Source organism: Chiloscyllium plagiosum, unplaced genomic scaffold (assembly GCF_037043375.1).
Source record: "Chiloscyllium plagiosum isolate Xiang-an unplaced genomic scaffold, Cpla_swu_hap1 HiC_scaffold_10, whole genome shotgun sequence".
Classification (NCBI taxonomy): domain Eukaryota; kingdom Metazoa; phylum Chordata; class Chondrichthyes; order Orectolobiformes; family Hemiscylliidae; genus Chiloscyllium; species Chiloscyllium plagiosum.
The window spans coordinates 110,026,621-110,045,680 of record NW_028270148.1 but is presented as its reverse complement, the minus strand read 5'-3'; the positions used below and the strand labels follow the sequence as shown (position 1 = coordinate 110,045,680).

Sequence of the window (19,060 nt, the reverse complement as noted above, 5' to 3'; positions counted from 1 at the left end):
GGGGAGAACGTGCAAACTCCCCACAGTCAGTCGCCTGAGGCGGGAATTGAACCCTGGTCTCTGGCGCTGTGAGGCAGCAGTGCTAACCACTGTGCCACCGTGCCGCCCCTGTTATGGAACTAAACATTGTTATGAAGTTATCCATTCATAGTTAAATTGCTTGGAAGACTTAAGCATTAAGTTCAGCAAGGGCCAGTCAACTCCTGACCTCATTACAGCTTTGGCTCAAGCATCAACCCACATTTGACAGGGGTAACATAAGACCATACGACTTAGGGGTAAAAGTACATCATTCAGTGCACTGAGTCTGCTTCACCATTCAAGGACACCGTGACTGATCTGATAATTCTTGACTTCACTTTCTTGCCATTCTCTATTGACCTTGATTCCCTTACTGATCAACCATCTGCCCATCTCAGCTTTCAATATACTTATTGACCAAGCCTCAAAAGTCCTCTATGGTAATTATACTACTATTATTATTATTATTATTAGATTCATTATACTATGAGAATTGAATTTCCTCTTTGCCTCTGTTTTAGGTGCATGACCCATTATTCTGAGATAAGGGTTTCAAAGAGCCCTAGCAAAATTAGAGTCAATAGGAATTGTGGGGGGGGGGGGGGGGGGGGTTAAACTCTGACTGGAGACATATCTTGCAAAACGGAAGGCAGTTGTGATTATTAGAAGTCCATCATCTCAGGCCAGGAGCATCACTGCAAGAGTTCCTCAGAGTAGTGTCCTAGGCCCAACCATCTTTGGCTGCTTCATCAATGACCTTCCCTCCATCACAAAGTCAGAAATAGAGATGTTCCCTGATGATCGCACAATATTCATCACTATTCATGACTCCTCGGGTACTGAAGCAGTCCGTGCCCAAATGCAGCAAGACTTGGATGATGTCCAGCTTGGAACGACAAGTGGCAAGTATCATCCATAGCACGAGTGCCACACAATGGCCATCTCACATAAGAGAGATGTAACTATTTTTCCTTGACATTCAATGGCATTAATATAAATGAATATCTATTATCAGCATTCTGCAATTGTGAGATAGTATGCTGGAAATCAAGACTCACTATTCCCTGGGCCACCAAAACAGAGAAAAGACTTAGTCAAAGCATCCAATGTCCCCAATTTACCTGACTGATGAACTCACGTTAAAAGAAAACACTCACCAGGTTTCTGAACTTAACAAGAAATGTGACTGTTTATTGTGAACAAGATATTGTAAACCAATGGCAATAAGGAAGTTTGAATTGCTAACATGTAACTTTATAACTCAAGTTCTACCCACTTTAAATTCCCTTCTTCACAAACAGACTCAAAGACAGACAAGGTTATTGAGTATGGAAAAAGAAAGAAAAATTAAGGAAACACAGCTTGATAGCACCAGACAGGAATACAGGATTCAATGTGTTATTTTCTTTTTTTTCCTTTCAATTCTTTCAAGTTGACAGAAGGTTGTTTACACTCTAATGTTCAGTCTTTCACTCACAGTTTCTGAAGGTGATTTTTCCCTTTCTCAACAGGAGATTTACATGGAAAGGTGAGTGGAAGACAGCCAACTGTTACTGCACATTTTCTGGCACCTCTGCACTGAAATAAGAGACACAAAGAGAGATTTCTTTTGATGCTTATACTTTGCAGGTTAAGTGCTCTTATCTGCAGTGCTTCCACACAAGCTATGGTCAGCTGGTCAGGATCTAATCAAAATCTTGTTATGAAGCAGTTGTCCCTTGGTTCCATGATGTCTCCTTTTGCTACCATTGTTGCATTGAAATTACACTGTATTCCAATAAACATAAACATCTCTTTGTGCAGTCTCCTTGGTTTAAAGCGTTATTTTCCTTTCTTAGTCCACGGTTCAAAACCAAAGGATATAAAAGTGCATGCTTTTTACAACATATAAGTACAGTTTTTACACAAGTAGGCCAAAGGCTTGGAATCCTGCAGTGATGAATGCAACTCCTGCTTCCTTAATGTCTGTCCACCATCAGATATACCTACACTCAGATTGACTGCAGTGGTTCAAGAAGGTAGCTCATCACCACTTTCTCAATGGCATTTAGGGACAGGCAATAAATGCTGGTCCAATCAGTGAAGCCCACATCCCAGAATAATCTTTTAAAAACCATCTGTGACTCACAGGTGAGAGTGCGACAGAGTGAGCCATAGTTAACATGCCACTGTGCCAACCACATGCAAATTGGCCTGATTGTTTACAGTTTGTTGAAAGAGTGGACAGCAGCCGAGAAAGTGTCAGGGAGTTCTCATCCCCTCCTCCAAATAAACCTTCACTGATTGTCTCACTGACTCTGCACTTTGTTACATCTCCCTGTGCACCTGAGACCGGCTGAGTGCCTGTGGCCAGTCACTCGTAGTCATTTTCCATAAGTCTGTGATGTCATTACACAGTTCCACCACAGGTCGGAGTTGAACCCAGGTGAATAGCAGGTGACTTTCAATGGGGTTCCACTTTCAAGACAAGGGGACATATTTTTAAGGTGAGAGGATTAAGATTTTAGAAAGAGGTAATGGGCAATTTTTATTTTACACACAGTGGTTTGTGCGTGGAATGAACTGCCAGAGGAAGTGATGGATGTGGGTCCAGTTACAACGTTTAAAAGACATCTGGATAAATACATGAAGAAGGAAATTTTGGAAGGATATGGGCTGAAGCTTGAGATTAGGGTCTGTTTCTGTACTATATGACACCTGGCTCAGACATAGGGGCACAATAACAAGAGCCCCAGAGCAGATGGGAGTTGAACCTGGGTCTCCTAGCTCAGAGGTAGGGGCACTACCATAAATCCCCAGACCAGGCGGGACTTGAACAAGGTCTCTTGGCTCAGAGTTAAAAATCACACAACACTAGGTTATAGTCCAACAGGTTTAATTGGAAGCACACTAGCTTCCCCAGTCCAACACCGGCATCTCCAAATCTTGGCTCAGAGGTAGGGACACTACCACAAAACCCTCAAACAGTGGTACTTCTGTTCCCCAGTTACCCAGTGCCTAGGTAAATTAATCTTCAGCAGCAGCTGTCCTTTATATCCGCTGACAGTTGCCCATTCTGGCTAAAGTTGCTGAATCTTTGAATGTTCCTCTCCAGTTACCGAAAGCAAACCCTTTTCCATTTCCTTGTGATTTGGCATTATTTGTGATGTGGCCGCGTTCTGTTGCTATGGGAGCAGATGTTGCTTTGGCTCCAAAGCCCTTTCATTCTATTGTGTCTCCTGAGTGCTGCCTCCAGCTCGGTGCTGCAGCTCCGGGGCACATTCCCCAACGAGTGCCCCTTTCAGGATTCCGGCATCCCAACCCCCACATCCTCCTGTGTCTCTGGCAACTGCGGGACACCAGTAAGCGTTTCAATCTCCAGTTTCCACCACCGTCTCTCTCACTGAAGAGTTTCTCTGCCGACCGGGTATGTTGCGTTCTGAAGACAGTTGAGAGACTCGGGATGAGGGCAAATTCTCCCTGAGCGGAGGCGAAAGCATTAGGAAAGTATGTAGCAAGTTGTTTAAAGTCAAAAGCAACATGCAAAGACTTTTCTTTTGGTAGTGGAAAGGGATACAGTTTCATTGTAACCTCTCAATGTTTCATTGTTTCATTTTAAGTTTGTGTCCAGGAGGGAAGTTTGACGTTGCAATGGCGAGATGACAAACATTGCAGAAGGACGCCTCCAGATCCTGCAGGTTTACAAACTCATCCAGTACGTCCGGCAGCGGAATAAAGCCGAGATCGAGAAGCTGCTGACCGTGGGGGTGCCGCACTTGGTGAATCTGAGTGAGCCCAGCCAGGGGGAATATGCCCTGCACTTGGCCGCGCTGGCCAACGATGTGGAGATCTGTAGGCTGCTGCTCTCTCTGGGGGCTGAGCCGAACGTGGTGGATAAGGATGGCCGCACCGCCGCGATGATCGCCGCTGAAGCCGGCCACGACAATGTCCTGGAGGTACTGGCTGACGCCAACACGGACATGTCCATCGTAGACAAGAAGGGCAAAGGTAAAGTGTGCCGGCTAATATCCTTATGCCTCTGTTAAAACACAAAGCATGCATTTATAAAATAAAAACCAGCAGGTTTTGGTCCAATTAGGTTCTCTCTATATATATATCTCACACATATATATGTTTATATATACATATCTGTCTGTGTATATCTTGCAGTATACATAATTAGGGGCAATATACAGATCACATAATTTATATATACATATATCTGTGTGTATATGGTGCAGCATATATAATTAGATGCTATACGTATTACACATATGTATGTTTATATATATCCATACCCGTGTATATACCTTGCAGTATATATAATTAGATGCAAGATGTTTATATATATATATACATATGTGTGTATATCTCTTGCAGCATAGAAATCACACACATATCTTTATATAAATATCTGTGTGTGCATTATAGTATAAATAGGTGCTCTATGTGTATATATATATCACCTATATATGTTTATATAGACATAAACATCCCTGTGTGTACATCTTGCATTGCATATAATTACATGCAATGTATATATACATATATATTACACACACATATCTGTACCTGTATATCTTGCAGTATTTAAAATTAAGTGCTATATATCAGGTGACAAAGGAGCAGCGCTCCGAAAGCTTGTGATTTTAAATAAACCTGTTGGACTATAACCTGGTGTGTGACTTCTGACTTTGTCCAGCCCAGTCCAGCACTGGAACCTCCTTATCATGGCTATCATACTTGTCTGATAGCAATCCTGAACTTAGTGGGTCTTCAGTGTATAAGTACTGTACATGGCTGAACAAAAAACCAAGTCGCCATAGTCCCACTCTCTCACTAGGGAGAGAGCTAGACAAAGGACTGGAGGTGAATTTAATCTCAGGGTCACCCCGCACCTCAAAGCAAGGGGAATTATAGAACCATAGATTGCAGAAGAGACCTCTCAGCCCATCAAGTTCACACTGTATAAGCTACACTAAGTCTACACTAATTCCACCTTCCACCAATAAAGGAGGTGTTGAGAAGGCAGGATCTTCATGGTAACCTCATCTGGTGTAGGAATTGAACCCACACTGTTGGCATCACTCTGCATGGCTTTCTGGTTCTGAGGTACAGCTTTGAAATGTTCCCTTCTAAAACATATTAATAACACTTTAGTTCTAATGTCTACTGTATAACTATATCGAAAGAAAGAGAGAGAGAGAGAGATAGCAAAAACACCACAGAAGCATATCTATACTTATTGAAGGTCTGGAATAAGCCATATGGTCATCTGCCCTATTATATTAAATTGGTGTGTTGCCATTTCTACAGTAACAACTTTAGATAGCAAGCTTCCTAACAGAAGTTTATGGGATGCACAAATTTATTTTTTGGTTCCTCATGCATATAGAGGACTTCATGTAAACTAAGCTCATACCCTATCCATTTTTAGTTAGGATCATTTTTTTCTATTGCTGCTGGTGCCATTGTAGCTGTTCCCTCTCTGAGTCAGGAAACTCGGGGTTCAAGTCTGACTCCAGACATGTAAGCACAAAATGCAGTTGAGTACAGACAAATGGGTGGCAGATGAATGGCTTATCTTGCAAAGAAATATTGGACAGATTGGACCTATATCCATTGGTATTTGGAAAAATGAGAGGTGGTCTTATTGAAACATGTTAGATTCTGAGGGGAGTGGATGGTGTGGATATCACAAAGATGCTCCCCTTTGTAGGGGAGACTAGAACTAGGAAACACACTGAGAATATGAGCACATGCTGAGTTTGTGTAGCACTTCCTATTAATATTTCAGGACTGATTAGCATTTCATTGACAATTATCATGTCGTAAAGAAGCTACTTAATAAACATGACTTTCCACAACAAGATTACTGATTAACAAATGTACCAAACTAGCAAGATCTTAAAAGTAGAGCCATAGAGTCATAGAGATGTACAGCATGAAAACAGACCCTTCGGTCCAACCCGTCCATGCCGACTAGATACCCCAACCCAATCTAGTCCCACCTGCCAGCACCCGACCCATATCCCTCCAAACCCTTCCTATTCATATACCCATCCAAATGCCTCTTAAATGTTGCAATTGTACCAGCCTCCACCATATCCTCTGGCAGCTCATTCCATACACATACCACCCTCTGTGTGAAAACGTTGCCCCTTAGGCCTCTTTTATATCTTACCCCTCTCACCCTAAACCTATGCCCTCTAGTTCTGGACTCCCCGATCCCAAGGAAAAGACTTTGTCTATTTATCCTATCCATGCCCCTCATAATTTTGTAAACCTCTATAAGGTCACCCCTCAGCCTCCGACGCTCCAGGGAAAACAGCCCCAGCCTGTTTAGCCTCTCCCTGTAGCTCAAATCCTCCAACCCTGGCAACATCCTTGTAAATCTTTTCTGAACCCTTTCAAGTTTCACAACATCTTTCCAACAGGAAGGAGACCAGAATTGCATGCAATATTCCAACAGTGGCCTAACCAATTTCCTGTACAGCCGCAACATGACCTCCCAACTCCTGTACTCAATACCTGAATTAAACTCCATCTGCCACTTCTCAGTCCATTGGCCCATCTGGTCCAGATCCTGTTGTAATCTGAGGTAACCCCCTCCGCTGTCCACTACACCTCCAATTTTGGTGTCATCTGCAAACTTACTAACTGCACATCTTATGCTTGTGTCTAAATCATTTATGTAAATGACAAAAGGTAGAGGACCCAGCACCGATCCTTGTGGTACTCCACTGGTCACAGGCCTCCAGTCTGAAAAACAACCCTGAACCACAACCCTCTGTCTTCTACCTTTGAGCCAGTTCTGTAACCAAATGACTAGTTCTCCCTGTATTCCATGAGATCTAACCTTGCTAATCAGTCTCCCATGGGGAACCTTGTCGAACAATTTGGAGGCAAAGGGTAAAGATTCCAATGTGCAAATTCTGGCCCATACCGCTGGGTGAATTGGAACCCCCAAAGTAATTTCCATATCAGATGAGATGTGAAAATATAAAATAAAGCTCAAATTTGACTCCACCTCACTCATTTCCAATTTTAACAAACCTGGGACAAAGGAGGCAGGAAGTCAGCCTGCTCTAAGGATTCACTTTTTTTTAGTATTCATTCACAAGATATGGGCATCACTGGCCAGGCCCACATTTATTGCCCATTCATAATTGGCAAGAGGGTAGACCATAAGACCATAAGACATAGGAGTGGAAGTAAGGCCATTCGGCCCATCCAGTCCACTCCGCCATTCTATCATGGCTGATGGGCATTTCAACTCCACTTACCCGCATTCTCCCCGTAGCCCTTAATTCCTTGTGACATCAAGAATTTATCAATTTCTGCCTTGAAGACATTTAGCGTCCCAGCCTCCACTGCACTCTGTGGCAATGAATTCCACAGGCCCACCACTCTCTGGCTGAAGAAATGTCTCCGCATTTCTGTTCTGAATTTACCCCCTCTAATTCTAAAGCTGTGTCCACGGGTCCTAGTCTCCTCGCCGAACAGAAACAAGTTCCTAGCGTCCACCCTCTGCAAGCCAAGGATAATTAAGAGTCAATCACATTTCTGTTGGTCTGGGGTCACAAACTGGCCAGACCACGTAATGATGGCAGATTTTCCCTGAAGGCCATCAGTGAACCAGATAGGTTTTTTTTCCCTGTTAACAGACTCTTAATTCCAGATTGTGAATTGAATCCAAATTCCACCATCTGCTGTAGCAGGATTTGAGCCAAGGTTCCCAGATCATTATCAGGGATCTCTGGATTAAGAGTCCAGTGACAATACCACTAGGCTATTGCCTCCCTTGATGGCGCTTGATAATTTTAATATTATTAAAGGCTGCATTTTTCAATCTTGCCTGTGCTCCCGTGTTAGCTTTGAAGCAGGTCATTTCTCCGGGAAATGTAGATGCTGTTGCTTGGAAGAGGTAAGCACTTCTCTTAACCCAAGTTTCCTTATCATAAACCAGTTCTGCCCAACTTCCAGAATCAGAAAGAGCCTCCCTTCTAGCTTCCAAGTGTCAATATGTCTACCCTAGGATAAGACTCTCTTCCTACACAGCATCACCTCTCTATGGAGAATAGGAATTCCATCGAAATTTCCAACCCTATATCCAAATCTGCAAAAGTGTTAGCAAAGTTTTATTTTTTCTGTGTATAGTGGTTTATTTTCTGGCTTTCCTGTCAATATTACAGCGGATCACTGGAAGAATCATCTGTGGAATTTTGGCCTCTTAGTTCCTCATTTGCTACCTTCAGGCAATCAGCATAAAACTTGCTTAATGGATGGAGAATGATGTAACTGCGTTGACAGCTTTCCAGTGTACTCACTTCCTCACCAGCATTGCAAACTCTGACGTCACAATATGAGGGTATTATGAGTCTGTAGGCTATGTAGATGAGGTATGGGTCCTGGTGTGATACTACATTTAGCACAAATGGACCCCATTGAACTCTACGATACACAAAGAACAAGGGGTGGCACAGTGGCTCAGTGATTAGCACTGCTGCGTCACAGCACCTGGGACCCAGGTTCAATTCCCCACCTTGTGGCATTTGCACATCCTCCCTGTGTCTGCGTGGATTTGCTCTGGTTTCCTCTCACAGTCCAAAGGTGTACTGGTTAGGTGAATTGACCATACTAAATTGCCTGTAATGTTAGGTGCATTAGTCAGGATGGGTTGCTCTTTAGAGGGTCGGTGTGGACTTGTTGGGCCAAAGGGCCTGTTTCCACACAATAGGGAATCTAATCTAACCATTTTGAATGTGTGGAGGTTGTGGTGCATAACACTGGACAGATAATGTTTCTGTCAGATGAGAGGTGAAAATATAAAATGCGTTATGATCCCAGCTGATGTTATCATTAGATAAGTCTGATCCCAGTCTGAAATTTGGCTTGATAGGTCATGTTTACTTTTTTCCCCCTTAACATGGTGGTGCAGTGGTTAGCACTACTGCCTCATAGTGCCAGAGACCCGGGTTCAATTCCCACCTCAGGCAACTGTCTGTGTGGAGTTTGCACGTTCTCCCTGTGTCTGTGTGGGTTTCCTCCCACAGTCCAAAAAAAAATGTGCAGGTTAGGTGAAGGGGTAAAAGCAGGGGAATGGGTCTGGGTGGATTGCTCTTTGGAGGGTCAGTGTGGACTTGTTAGGCTGAAGGGCATGTTTCCACACTCTAAGTAATCTAATCTAAAGTGGTCTTTACTGACACACAATGCTGCAAATTCATTGGTTGCAATAAAACTGAAAATTATTACCTAAAAGAAATGAAGATAAAATAGAATGACATATAACACAAGTTTTTAAAATGTCAAAACATATGGTAAAATACAGTCCCCATAATCCCAACAGAACGCCTTTATAGTACTCACATTCCCTTTTCATTCACATCTGTACAGATTAGTTTAATAGTGCTTCAATTTACAGCCTTTGAAGCCAATAGCCTCTTCCTTGAGTCTTCATGCAAATGAGCTCAGAATTTCACAGCTTCAGACACCGTCTTCAGGGTTTTAACCAATCACTTCAGGTCCGGAACTTTCAAACTAAACCCCTTACACTGTCTTAAGTGTTCTAAATTATCTCAGACCTTCAGGAGCCACTATCTTACACATTGAGTCTTAGCCAAAACTTCTGCAAACCTGAAACTAAAAAACTTTCTAAGCTATGAATATTTTCCTGAGTCAAAAAAAAATTCTGGAAGCATCCAACAGGTTACTTTGTTTGCCTGTAAAACTCCCCCAATGAAAACAAAATCCCCTTTTACTTTCAAGCAAGTCTCTTATACTGTGATTTTAACAAAAATAACCATAACTACAGAAATACTTATAAATTAATTATGAAACCCTTTCATACTCACAGACTAACCCACATGCCATTTGTTCAAACTCCAAAATAAATGACATTAAAGTATATGTAAATCACAGCCTGCATCACAAAAGGTTCTCAGATTTGAGCTCAAACTGTCTCTGGACCATGAAGTGCTTAAAGTGGAATCAAACTGGGATGTATTTCATGTTCCGTTTTTTGCAATGAGAGTTAAGTAGTTTTACTTTATTTTCTAAGCTTCAGTCATCTTATGTTTATACTTAAAGTTGTTTTGTACTACAGGGACTAGTTCAGTTTGGGATTATGTTCAGCATGGACTCGTTGGACAGAAGGGTCTGTTTCCACGCTGTATGACTGTATGACTCTAAGAGGGAATAACATTTATTATTCTGTAAGGACAGAGTTTTTTTTATGAATTTGCAGGATGTGGATGTCACTAGCTATGCCAGCATTTATTGCTCATCTATAATTGCCTGGAGGGCATTTAATAGTCAACCATGTTTCTGTGGGTCTAGAATCATATGTAGGCCAAACAAGGTAAGGATGGCAATTTTTTTCCCTGAAGTGAGGCTAGGAACAGAGACCGAGGGCAGCTGAACACATGGCTGCAGAGCTGGTGTAGGAGGGAGGACTTCAGATATGTGGATCATTGGGATACCTTCTGGGGAAGGTGTGGTCTGTACAAGGAGAACAGGTTGCACCTGAACTGAAGGGATACCAATATCGTGAGCGGGAGGTTTGCTAAAGCTCTTCAGGAGGGTTTAAACTAGTTTGGCAGGGGGCTGGGAACCAGAGCTGTGGATCAGAGAATGGGGTAGCTGGTGAACAGTGTGCGGAGAGTCTGTGAAGAAGGATAGATAATTGATAGGGCAAAGATGCAGTCAGTGTGATGGGTTGAAGTGTGTCTATTTTAATGCAATAAGTGTCAGGAATAAGGGTGATGGAACTTAGAGCAAGGAGTCAGTACTTGGAGTTACAATGTCATGGCCATTATGGAGACTTGGAGATCACAAAATGGTTGTTGGATGTTTTGGGGTTTAGATGTTTCAAAAGGGATAGGGAGGGAGGTAAAAGAGGTAGGGAAGTGGCATTGCTAATCATGGATTATATCACAGCTGCAGAAAGGAGAGGGCATCGAGGAAGGTTTATCTACTGAGTCAGTACAGGTGGAAGTCAGAAACAGGAAAGGAGCAGTCCCTTTTTGGGAGTTTCTATGGACCCCCCAATAGCAATAGAGACTCGGAGGAGCAGATTGGGAGACAGATTTTGGAAAGGTGCAAAAGGAGCAGGGTTGTTGCCATGGGTGACTTTAATTTCCCTGATAATGATTGGACACTCCATAGTGCAAATAGTTTGGATGGAGCAGAGTTTGTAAGGTGTGTCCAGGAAGAATTCCTGACACAATATGTAGATATAGACCTGCTGTGCCTTTCCAGCACCACACTCTCAACTCTGATCTCCAGCATCTGCCAGCCCACAAGCCTCATTCCTGATGAAGGGCTTATGCCAGAAATGTCGATTCTCCTGTTTCTCGGATGCTGCCTGACCTGCTGTGCCTTACCAGCACCACACTCTTGGCCCTCCTCAATATGCAGATCGAATGACGAGAGGGAAGGCCATATTGGATTTGGTGCTTGGCAATGTACCAGGCAAAGTGTCAGATCTCTCAGTGGGAGAGCATTTCAGTGATAGTGATCACAACTCCCTGACCTTTACTATAGTCATTGAGAGGGATAGGAGCAGATGGAATGGGAAGCTAGGCAGAGGTGGGTACAGCAGGTGCTGGAGATTAGAGTCAAGATTAAAGTGGTGCTGGAAAAGCACAGAGGTCAGGAAGCATCTGAAGAGCAGGAAAATTTTTGTTTTGGGCAAAAACCCTTCATCAGGAATGAGCCTGGGAGCCTCGGGGTTGGAGAGATAAATGGGAGGGGGTGGGGCTGGGGAGAAGGTAGCTGAGAGTGCAATAGGTGGATGGAGGTGAGGATAAAGGTGATAAGTTAGAGAGGAGGGTAGAGCAGATAGGTGGGAAGGAAGATTGACAGGTGGGACAGGTCATGAGGATGGTGCTGAGCTGGAAGGTTGGAAGGTGGGGGAGAAGGGAAATGAGGAAACTGGTGAAGTCCACATTGATGTCATATTGAAGGGTCCCGAGGCAGAAGATGTGGCGTTCTTGGTCAAGGCATCAGGTGGTGTGGGAGTGGCAGTGGAGGAGGCCCAGGACCTGCATGTCCTCGGCAGAGTGGGAGGTGGTATTGAAATGTTTGGCCATGGGGCAGTGGGGTTGATTGGTGCTGGTGTCCCAGAGATGTTCTCTGAAGCATTCTGTGAGAAGGCGTCCGGTCTCCCCAATGTATTGGAGACCACATCGGGAGCAACAGATACAATAAATGACATGTTTGGAAGTGCAGGTGAAACTTTGATGGATGTGGAAGGCTCCTTTGGGGCCTTGGATGGAGGTGAGGGAGGGGGTGTGGGCACAGGTTTTAATTTTGGGAGGGGGAATAACAGTACTGTTAGGCAGGAACTGTGGAGCATAAATAGAGAGCAGATATTCTCAGGGAAATGTATGACAGAAATGTGGAGGTTATTTAGGGAGCACTTGCTGCAAGTGCTGAATAGATTTGTCCCACTGAGGCAAGGAAAGGATGGTAGGGTGAAGGAACCTTGGATGACAAGAGATGTGGAAATTCAAGTCAAGAGGAAGAAGGAAACATACTTAAGGTGAGGAAGCAAAGATCAGACTGGGCTCTCGAAGGTTACAAGGTAGCCAGGAAGGAACTAAAGAATGGACTTAAGAGAGCTAGAAGGGGGCATGACCACTAGGATTAAGGAAAACCCTAAGGCTTCCTACACCTATGTGAGGAACAAGAAGCTGGCCAGAGTGAGGGTGGGGCTTATCAGGGATAGTGGAGGGAACGTTTGCTTGGAGTCGGAGGAGGTAGGAGAAGTGCTTAATGAATACTTTGCTTTAGTATTCAATAGTGAGAGGGACCTTGTCATTTCTGAGGACGGTGTGAAACACTGGAACAGGTTGATGTTAAGAAGGAGCATGTGCTGGAAAGTTTGAAAAACATGAGAATAGATAAGTCCCCTGGACCAGACGCGATATACTCACAGTTACTGTGGGAAGTGATGGAAGAGAGTTCTGTGCCTTTAGTGATGATCTTTGCGTCCTCACTGTCCACTGGAGTAGTACCAGATGATTGGAGAGTGGCAAATATCATTCTCTTTTCAAGAAAGGGAATAGGGATAACCATGGGAATTTCAGACCAGTCAGACTTACATCAGTGGTGGGCAAATTATTGGAAAGGATTCTGAGAGATAGGCTTTATGATAGTTTGGACAAGCATAGCTTGATTAGAAATAAGTTTGCTGATGATACGAAGGTGGCGAAGTTTTGGATGGTGTGGAGGCTGTTGTAAGTTGCAACGGGACATCGACAGGATACAGAGCTGGGCTGAGAAGTGGCAGATGGAGTTCAACCTGGAAAAGTATGAAGTGATTCATTTTGGAAGGTTGAATTTGAACGCAGATTACAAGGTTAAAAGCAGGATTCTTGGCACTGTGAGAAATAGAGGGATCTTGGGGTCCATGTCCATAAATCCATCAAAGTTGCCACCCAAGTTGATAAGATTGTTAAGAAGGCATATGGTGTGTTGGCTTTCATTAGCCTTGGGATTTGAGTTGAAAAGCCACGAGGTTATGCTGCAATTCTATAGAGCTCTGGTTAGACCACACTTGGAATATTGTGTTCAGTTCTGGTCACTCATCATAGGAAGGATGTGGAAGCTTTTGAGAGAGTGCAGAGGAAATTTACCAGGATGCTGCCTGGACTAGAGGGCAAGTCTTATGACGAAAGGTTGAGGGAGCTAGGCCTTTTCTCATTGGAGCGAAGAAGGATGAGAGGTGACTTGATAGAGGTGTACAAGATATTGAAAGGCAAAGACAGAGTGGATAGCCAGAGAGTTTTTCCCAGGATAGAAATGGCTATCACGAGGAGATATAAGTTTAAGGTGATTGGAAGAAGGTCTAGGGCACATGTCAGAGATAGGTTCTTTACACAGAGAGTGGTGAATGTGTGGAATGCACTGCTAGCAGTGTTAGTAGAGTCAGATACATTAGGGACATTTAAGCAACTCTTGGATAGGCACATGGAAGATAGTAAAATTTAGGGTATGTAGGTTAGTTTGATCTTAGAGTAGGATAAGAGGTCAGCGCAGCATCAAGAGCCATTGGGCTCTCCTGAGAATGCCCTGATGAGTACAGAATGAAAAGCTGTGACAAAATGATTTTTTTCAGCAGTACACATTTATGCTTATCATATGGCAGTTATACAGTGATTATGCAGTATGTCACCTAGTCTTCTGATTTTCTATTGAAATGTATTTATTGTTGATGATGTAAAGACAGACTACTACTTGTGATTGATATTCTCAGGTCTCGAAGTGTGTTGAAATTTATTGTGCTATTCTAATGATAATCTTTAGTGTATGCTCTCTTGTTACCAACTTGACAAGAAATGGAAACAATATTTGATTATGTATCAATGGATGTTTTTTCACAGTCTTGAAAGCCTCTGCTTGGTCTATGTTTATCACTGCACTGCCACAATCTCCCATTTCTGCTGTCAACCTAGTGAATTGTCATGTATCCTATCTGTAGCCCGATACCCTCCCTATAAAAGACATGGATTTTTATGCGATTGTTTGCAATCTCAGGATGCCCCAAAGTGCTTTATAGGTCCATTAAGTGCTTTTTTGAAGTGTGGTCACTGTTGCAATATAGGAAACACAGCAGCCAGATTTCACACAGCAAGCTCCCATAAACAACAATGTGATAATGATCATATTATCTGATTAAATGTTAATGGTGATATTTATTGAAGGGCATATATTCATTGGAACATTAGGAGTAATCTCCCCACTTTCATCAAAATGGTACTAAGCACTCTTTTAATTGACACTGATGAGCAAGTAAACAGATAGTCTCTTAATTAGAACTTCTTGCACTAAAGCATAACCTCAGTCAGTGTGCAGGTCTCCCTCAGTACTAGAACAGAAGCCTAGATTTTTCAGCTGAAGCCTTTGAAGAGGGATTTAATTCCCATACCATTCTGACTGAGAGACAGGAACAATACCAACTGAATCACAACTGGTAGTGTTACCGTAGTCTACAAAGCTGCTTTTCAATACGTAACTATGATCTAATCAATATACAATACATATTCAGTGCCTTTTCTTTAATATGCAATGCTTGTATGTTTAAAATAGTGAATGCATTTTCATAGAGTTCTCTCGCTGTACTGCCACCTTTGAAAGTCTACTTATACGCACTTTTTTCACATAGTAAAGAACCTTACTGTTTTAGATCCAATTCCTTTTCTCTCCAAAAATGTAATAATTTATAATCTATTTTTCACAATAAATTGGACATGCACCCAATGGCTACTCGGTTAACTTGTTACTATATATAAGATCCAGTTACCTATATATCTGGACATTGCTACTTAATTCTTTTCTTAAATCTCTATGCATTTTTCATTCTCTATGTAGCTCCATCTATAATAATCTTTCTTTAATAGATATTTAGGCAAGCAAACAGATGCAATTAGAAATGTACAGTACGGAAGCAGACACAACTCGTCCATGCTGACCAGATATCTCGTCCCATTAATCTAGTCCCATTTGCCAGCATTTGGCCATATCCCTCTAAACTCCTCTATACCCCTTTTAAATGTTGCAAAGATTAGAAATGATCTCCCCACTTTCATCATAATGGTACCATCCAATTTTTAAATTGACATTGGTGAGCAGGTAAGCAAGTAGTATCTTAATTAGAACTTCTTGCACAAAAGCAGCACTTCAGTCAGTGCAGGTCTCCCTCGGTACTAGAATGGAAGCCTAGACCAGCCTCCACAACTCCTCTAGCAACACAATCCATATATGCACCACCCTCTGTGTGAAAGAGTTGTCCCTTATGTCCCTTTTAATCTTTCCCCTCTCAACCTAACCAATGCCCTCTAGTTTTGGACTCCCCAACCCTGGGAAAAAGAGGTTGGCTATTCATCTCATCCATGCCTCTCATGATTTTATAAACGTCTATGACGTCTCCGCTCAGCCTCTGACACTCCAGGGAAAACAGCCCCAGTTTATTTAGATCAAACTCCTCAACCCTGGCACCTTCCTTCAGTTGTAGCTGCCTAACTGCAGCTACCAAAAGCTTGTTGCACCAGAGTGCCTGTGTTCTGTATGGGTGGAGCTTCAGCTTAGCTTGTCGATGAACCCGTTCAAACTCATTACTTTAAAAAAACAGGCAAAGGCACTATATGAATACAAGTTATGGCCAACACAGCAAGTAAGTGTCTATTGACCTATTATTGCGTAACCAGACATTGAAATGGATGGAGACGGACACATTCAAAGCTGGACAAAGGCATGCACAAGCCAGAGATAGACACGGTTACAGACACAAAGTCATGAACAAATGCCAACTAGCAAAGCCATATACAGACAAACACTGTCACAAATGCCACATGAACTGATGCACTCTGTTAAAAATAAACATAAATGTTAGGCAACATGTGTTAAAACTTAACAAGTTAACACCTCAATAACAAGTCCTTTTTGATTTATTGTTGGGATGTGCACTTCACTGGCACAGCCAGCATATACTGTATTGCCCATGTCCCCTAATGGCCTTTGAGGGAGTGGTGGTGAGTCACCTTCTTGAGCTGCTACAATCCATGTGATGTAGGTGAATCCACAGTGCTGTTTGCGAGGATGTTTCTGAATTTAACCCTGGAATAGTGAGGAGCATATTTCTAAGTCAGGACAGTGTACAGTTTGAAGGGGATCTTACGGGTGGTTATGTTTCCATGCATATGCTGTCCTTGTCCTTCCTAAATGGTAGAGTTTGTCGGTTTGGAAAGTTCTGTCAAAGAAGCCCTGGGAAATTTCTGGCTAATGCTTCCCATCTAGGGATTTTTTTTTTTGTTAATTGACAGATTGTCAAGAAGATTAACAAGGAACAAAAATAATCTGTCTGTTAACTAATGTTTCAAAGATAGCATCACTTCCACAACAGCCAAAAATAGTATTGTACAAAATTGAATGAGATTTATTTACACAGTGTCATCTGTTTGCAGTGTTGCAGCTAGGGCCTGTTCCACAGATAAAGGCACATGGCAGCCTGTATTCCTGCTGTGGACCCCTGTAAATTGGCCTTGTGCCATGCTGTCCCTCAAGTAAATCAGCTTTTTTGCTGCTCTTCGCTGCTGCATTGATGACATTGCAATTGCATGGGTGGTGAAAGCAGCCCCTGCAGTTAGAGTGGCAATGAATGTAGCCCAGTTTTAAAATCAGCAACTTTGCTTTCTGTCAAATTTCCTGCGGCCCTGCTCTTGCAGAGTATTCGCTTCACCTGGATCACACCACATGCTGTTTGTAGGATCTTGCTGTGCTCATTTCAGATTCTGCATTTACCAAAATCACAACAACACAGTTAGAAGGGATGTGAAGAAAAGCTTTTTCACCAAGAGGATGGTGTGAATCTGGAACTCACTGCCTGTTAGCATGGTGGAGGCAGAAGCTCACATAACATTTAAGAACTATTCAGAAGTGCACTTGCCATACCAAGGTGTACCAGGTTATGGGCCAAATGCTGGAAAATGGGATTAGAATATTGTTATGGACCAGGCCAGACCCCCTCAAAACATTTCAGGTAAGTAGCCCAGACCCTAACTTTGCTAGTTATTTTAAGCAGGTTAATGTGGATATTCCAGGAGGGATGCAGATGGTCAAACCACACAGTTTTAAACAAAACAGAGTTTATTTACAAGATTACCTAATGAAACACAAACAAAAGAGAACAGAATACTGAATAACGTAACCTGTCCGAACACCCAACAGATCATCCCAACTTAATGATGATGTTGCAAATACTTGCAACAATCCCCATAAACACCCTTTGACACAAAAGGTAAAATCAAACATAGGGTCTTACAGAAAAGATGTCAGAGAGAAAGGGGGGTCAGCCTGGATTTCCTTCTTTGGGTCTAGCAGCTTTTACAGCTGCCTGATCGCTTAATAGCCAGACTGCCAAAAACCAAATCAAACCAGAGAAAAGCTGAGCTGGAAGAACTGGCCACTCCCCTTTCATTGTACTGAGGCAGTATCTGTTAGCTATAATCAAATTGGCCCTAAAACCTTTCAACTTAGACTTTTTGGAGTCTGTGTCTTTTACGATCTCTCTGAAAAAAAACAAGGGCACCATAATTTTGTTAAAGAAGCAACTTCGTCACAATGGTTAGGTGATCGTTTTTGACTGGCACAGAAATTATGGGCTGAAGGGCGTTTTGCTGTGCTTTAGATCTCAATGACGATATAAAATCTTGCCAAAAGTAAGCCCAAATACCCAACTCATTGAGCTTGCAGTAGGTAAGCATCCATTGCAGTCCAAAGACCAGTAACACACACAGAAAACCTGCATGTAGTTCTTTCAAAACCAGCATGTGGCTCATTAATTAACAAAGCAAAAGCTCTGCTGTCAGTCTCATGCAGTTTTGGTAAGTAACCAATAGTAATTAATTAATTGGTTGCAAATTGTGTTTGGATATTGTAATATCATGAAAGTTAGTGCATAAATGAGAGTTCTTTCATTTTTTTGTTCAACATTTATCAGTGACTGCAGCATTAAATCAGGGAACTCCATTTTTGTGTTCTTGTGGCTGTATTACATTCAAAGGAAGAAGCAGATTTACCTGAGGGAGAAAAAAGGCGATTATAATTGCATCTGTAGCATTTAGACACCAAGATTCTAGAACAATAGAATCCCTACGGTACAGATAGAAGCCATTCAGCCTATCGAATTTGCACCAACCTTCTGAAGAGCTTACAACTAAGAACCACTGACACTCCCCCAACCTCGTAACCACGCATTTCCCATGGCCAATCCATCTAACCTGCACATCTTTGGATTATGGGAGGAAACTGGAGCATCCGGAGGAAATACACATAGATACGAGGAGAATGTGTAAACGGCACACAGTCATAGAACCCCTACAGTGTGAAGGAGGCCATTCAGCCCATCAAGTCTGCACCAACACTCTGAAGAGCATCCCACCCCAGATCCACCCTATCCCCATAACCTTGCATTTCCCATGGCTAACCTACCTAACATACACATTCCTGGACAATACAGGGCAATTTAGCATGGCCAATCCACCTAACCTTCCATCTT

The 19,060-nt window shown here is 42.6% G+C and overlaps 1 protein-coding gene across 1 annotated transcript in view; it reads left to right on the top strand.

Annotated features, from left to right (window-relative positions):
* The first annotated feature begins 3,359 nt into the window (after positions 1-3,359).
* ankef1a (ankyrin repeat and EF-hand domain containing 1a) overlaps positions 3,360-19,060 on the top strand; it is a 43,816-nt gene continuing 28,115 nt past the window's right edge. The window contains exons 1-2 of the mRNA XM_087990981.1: positions 3,360-3,507; positions 3,621-4,008. Of these exons, the coding sequence (XP_087847107.1) occupies positions 3,660-4,008 (349 nt within the window). The 5' untranslated portion in view covers positions 3,360-3,507; positions 3,621-3,659. The remainder of the gene's footprint in view (positions 3,508-3,620; positions 4,009-19,060) is intronic.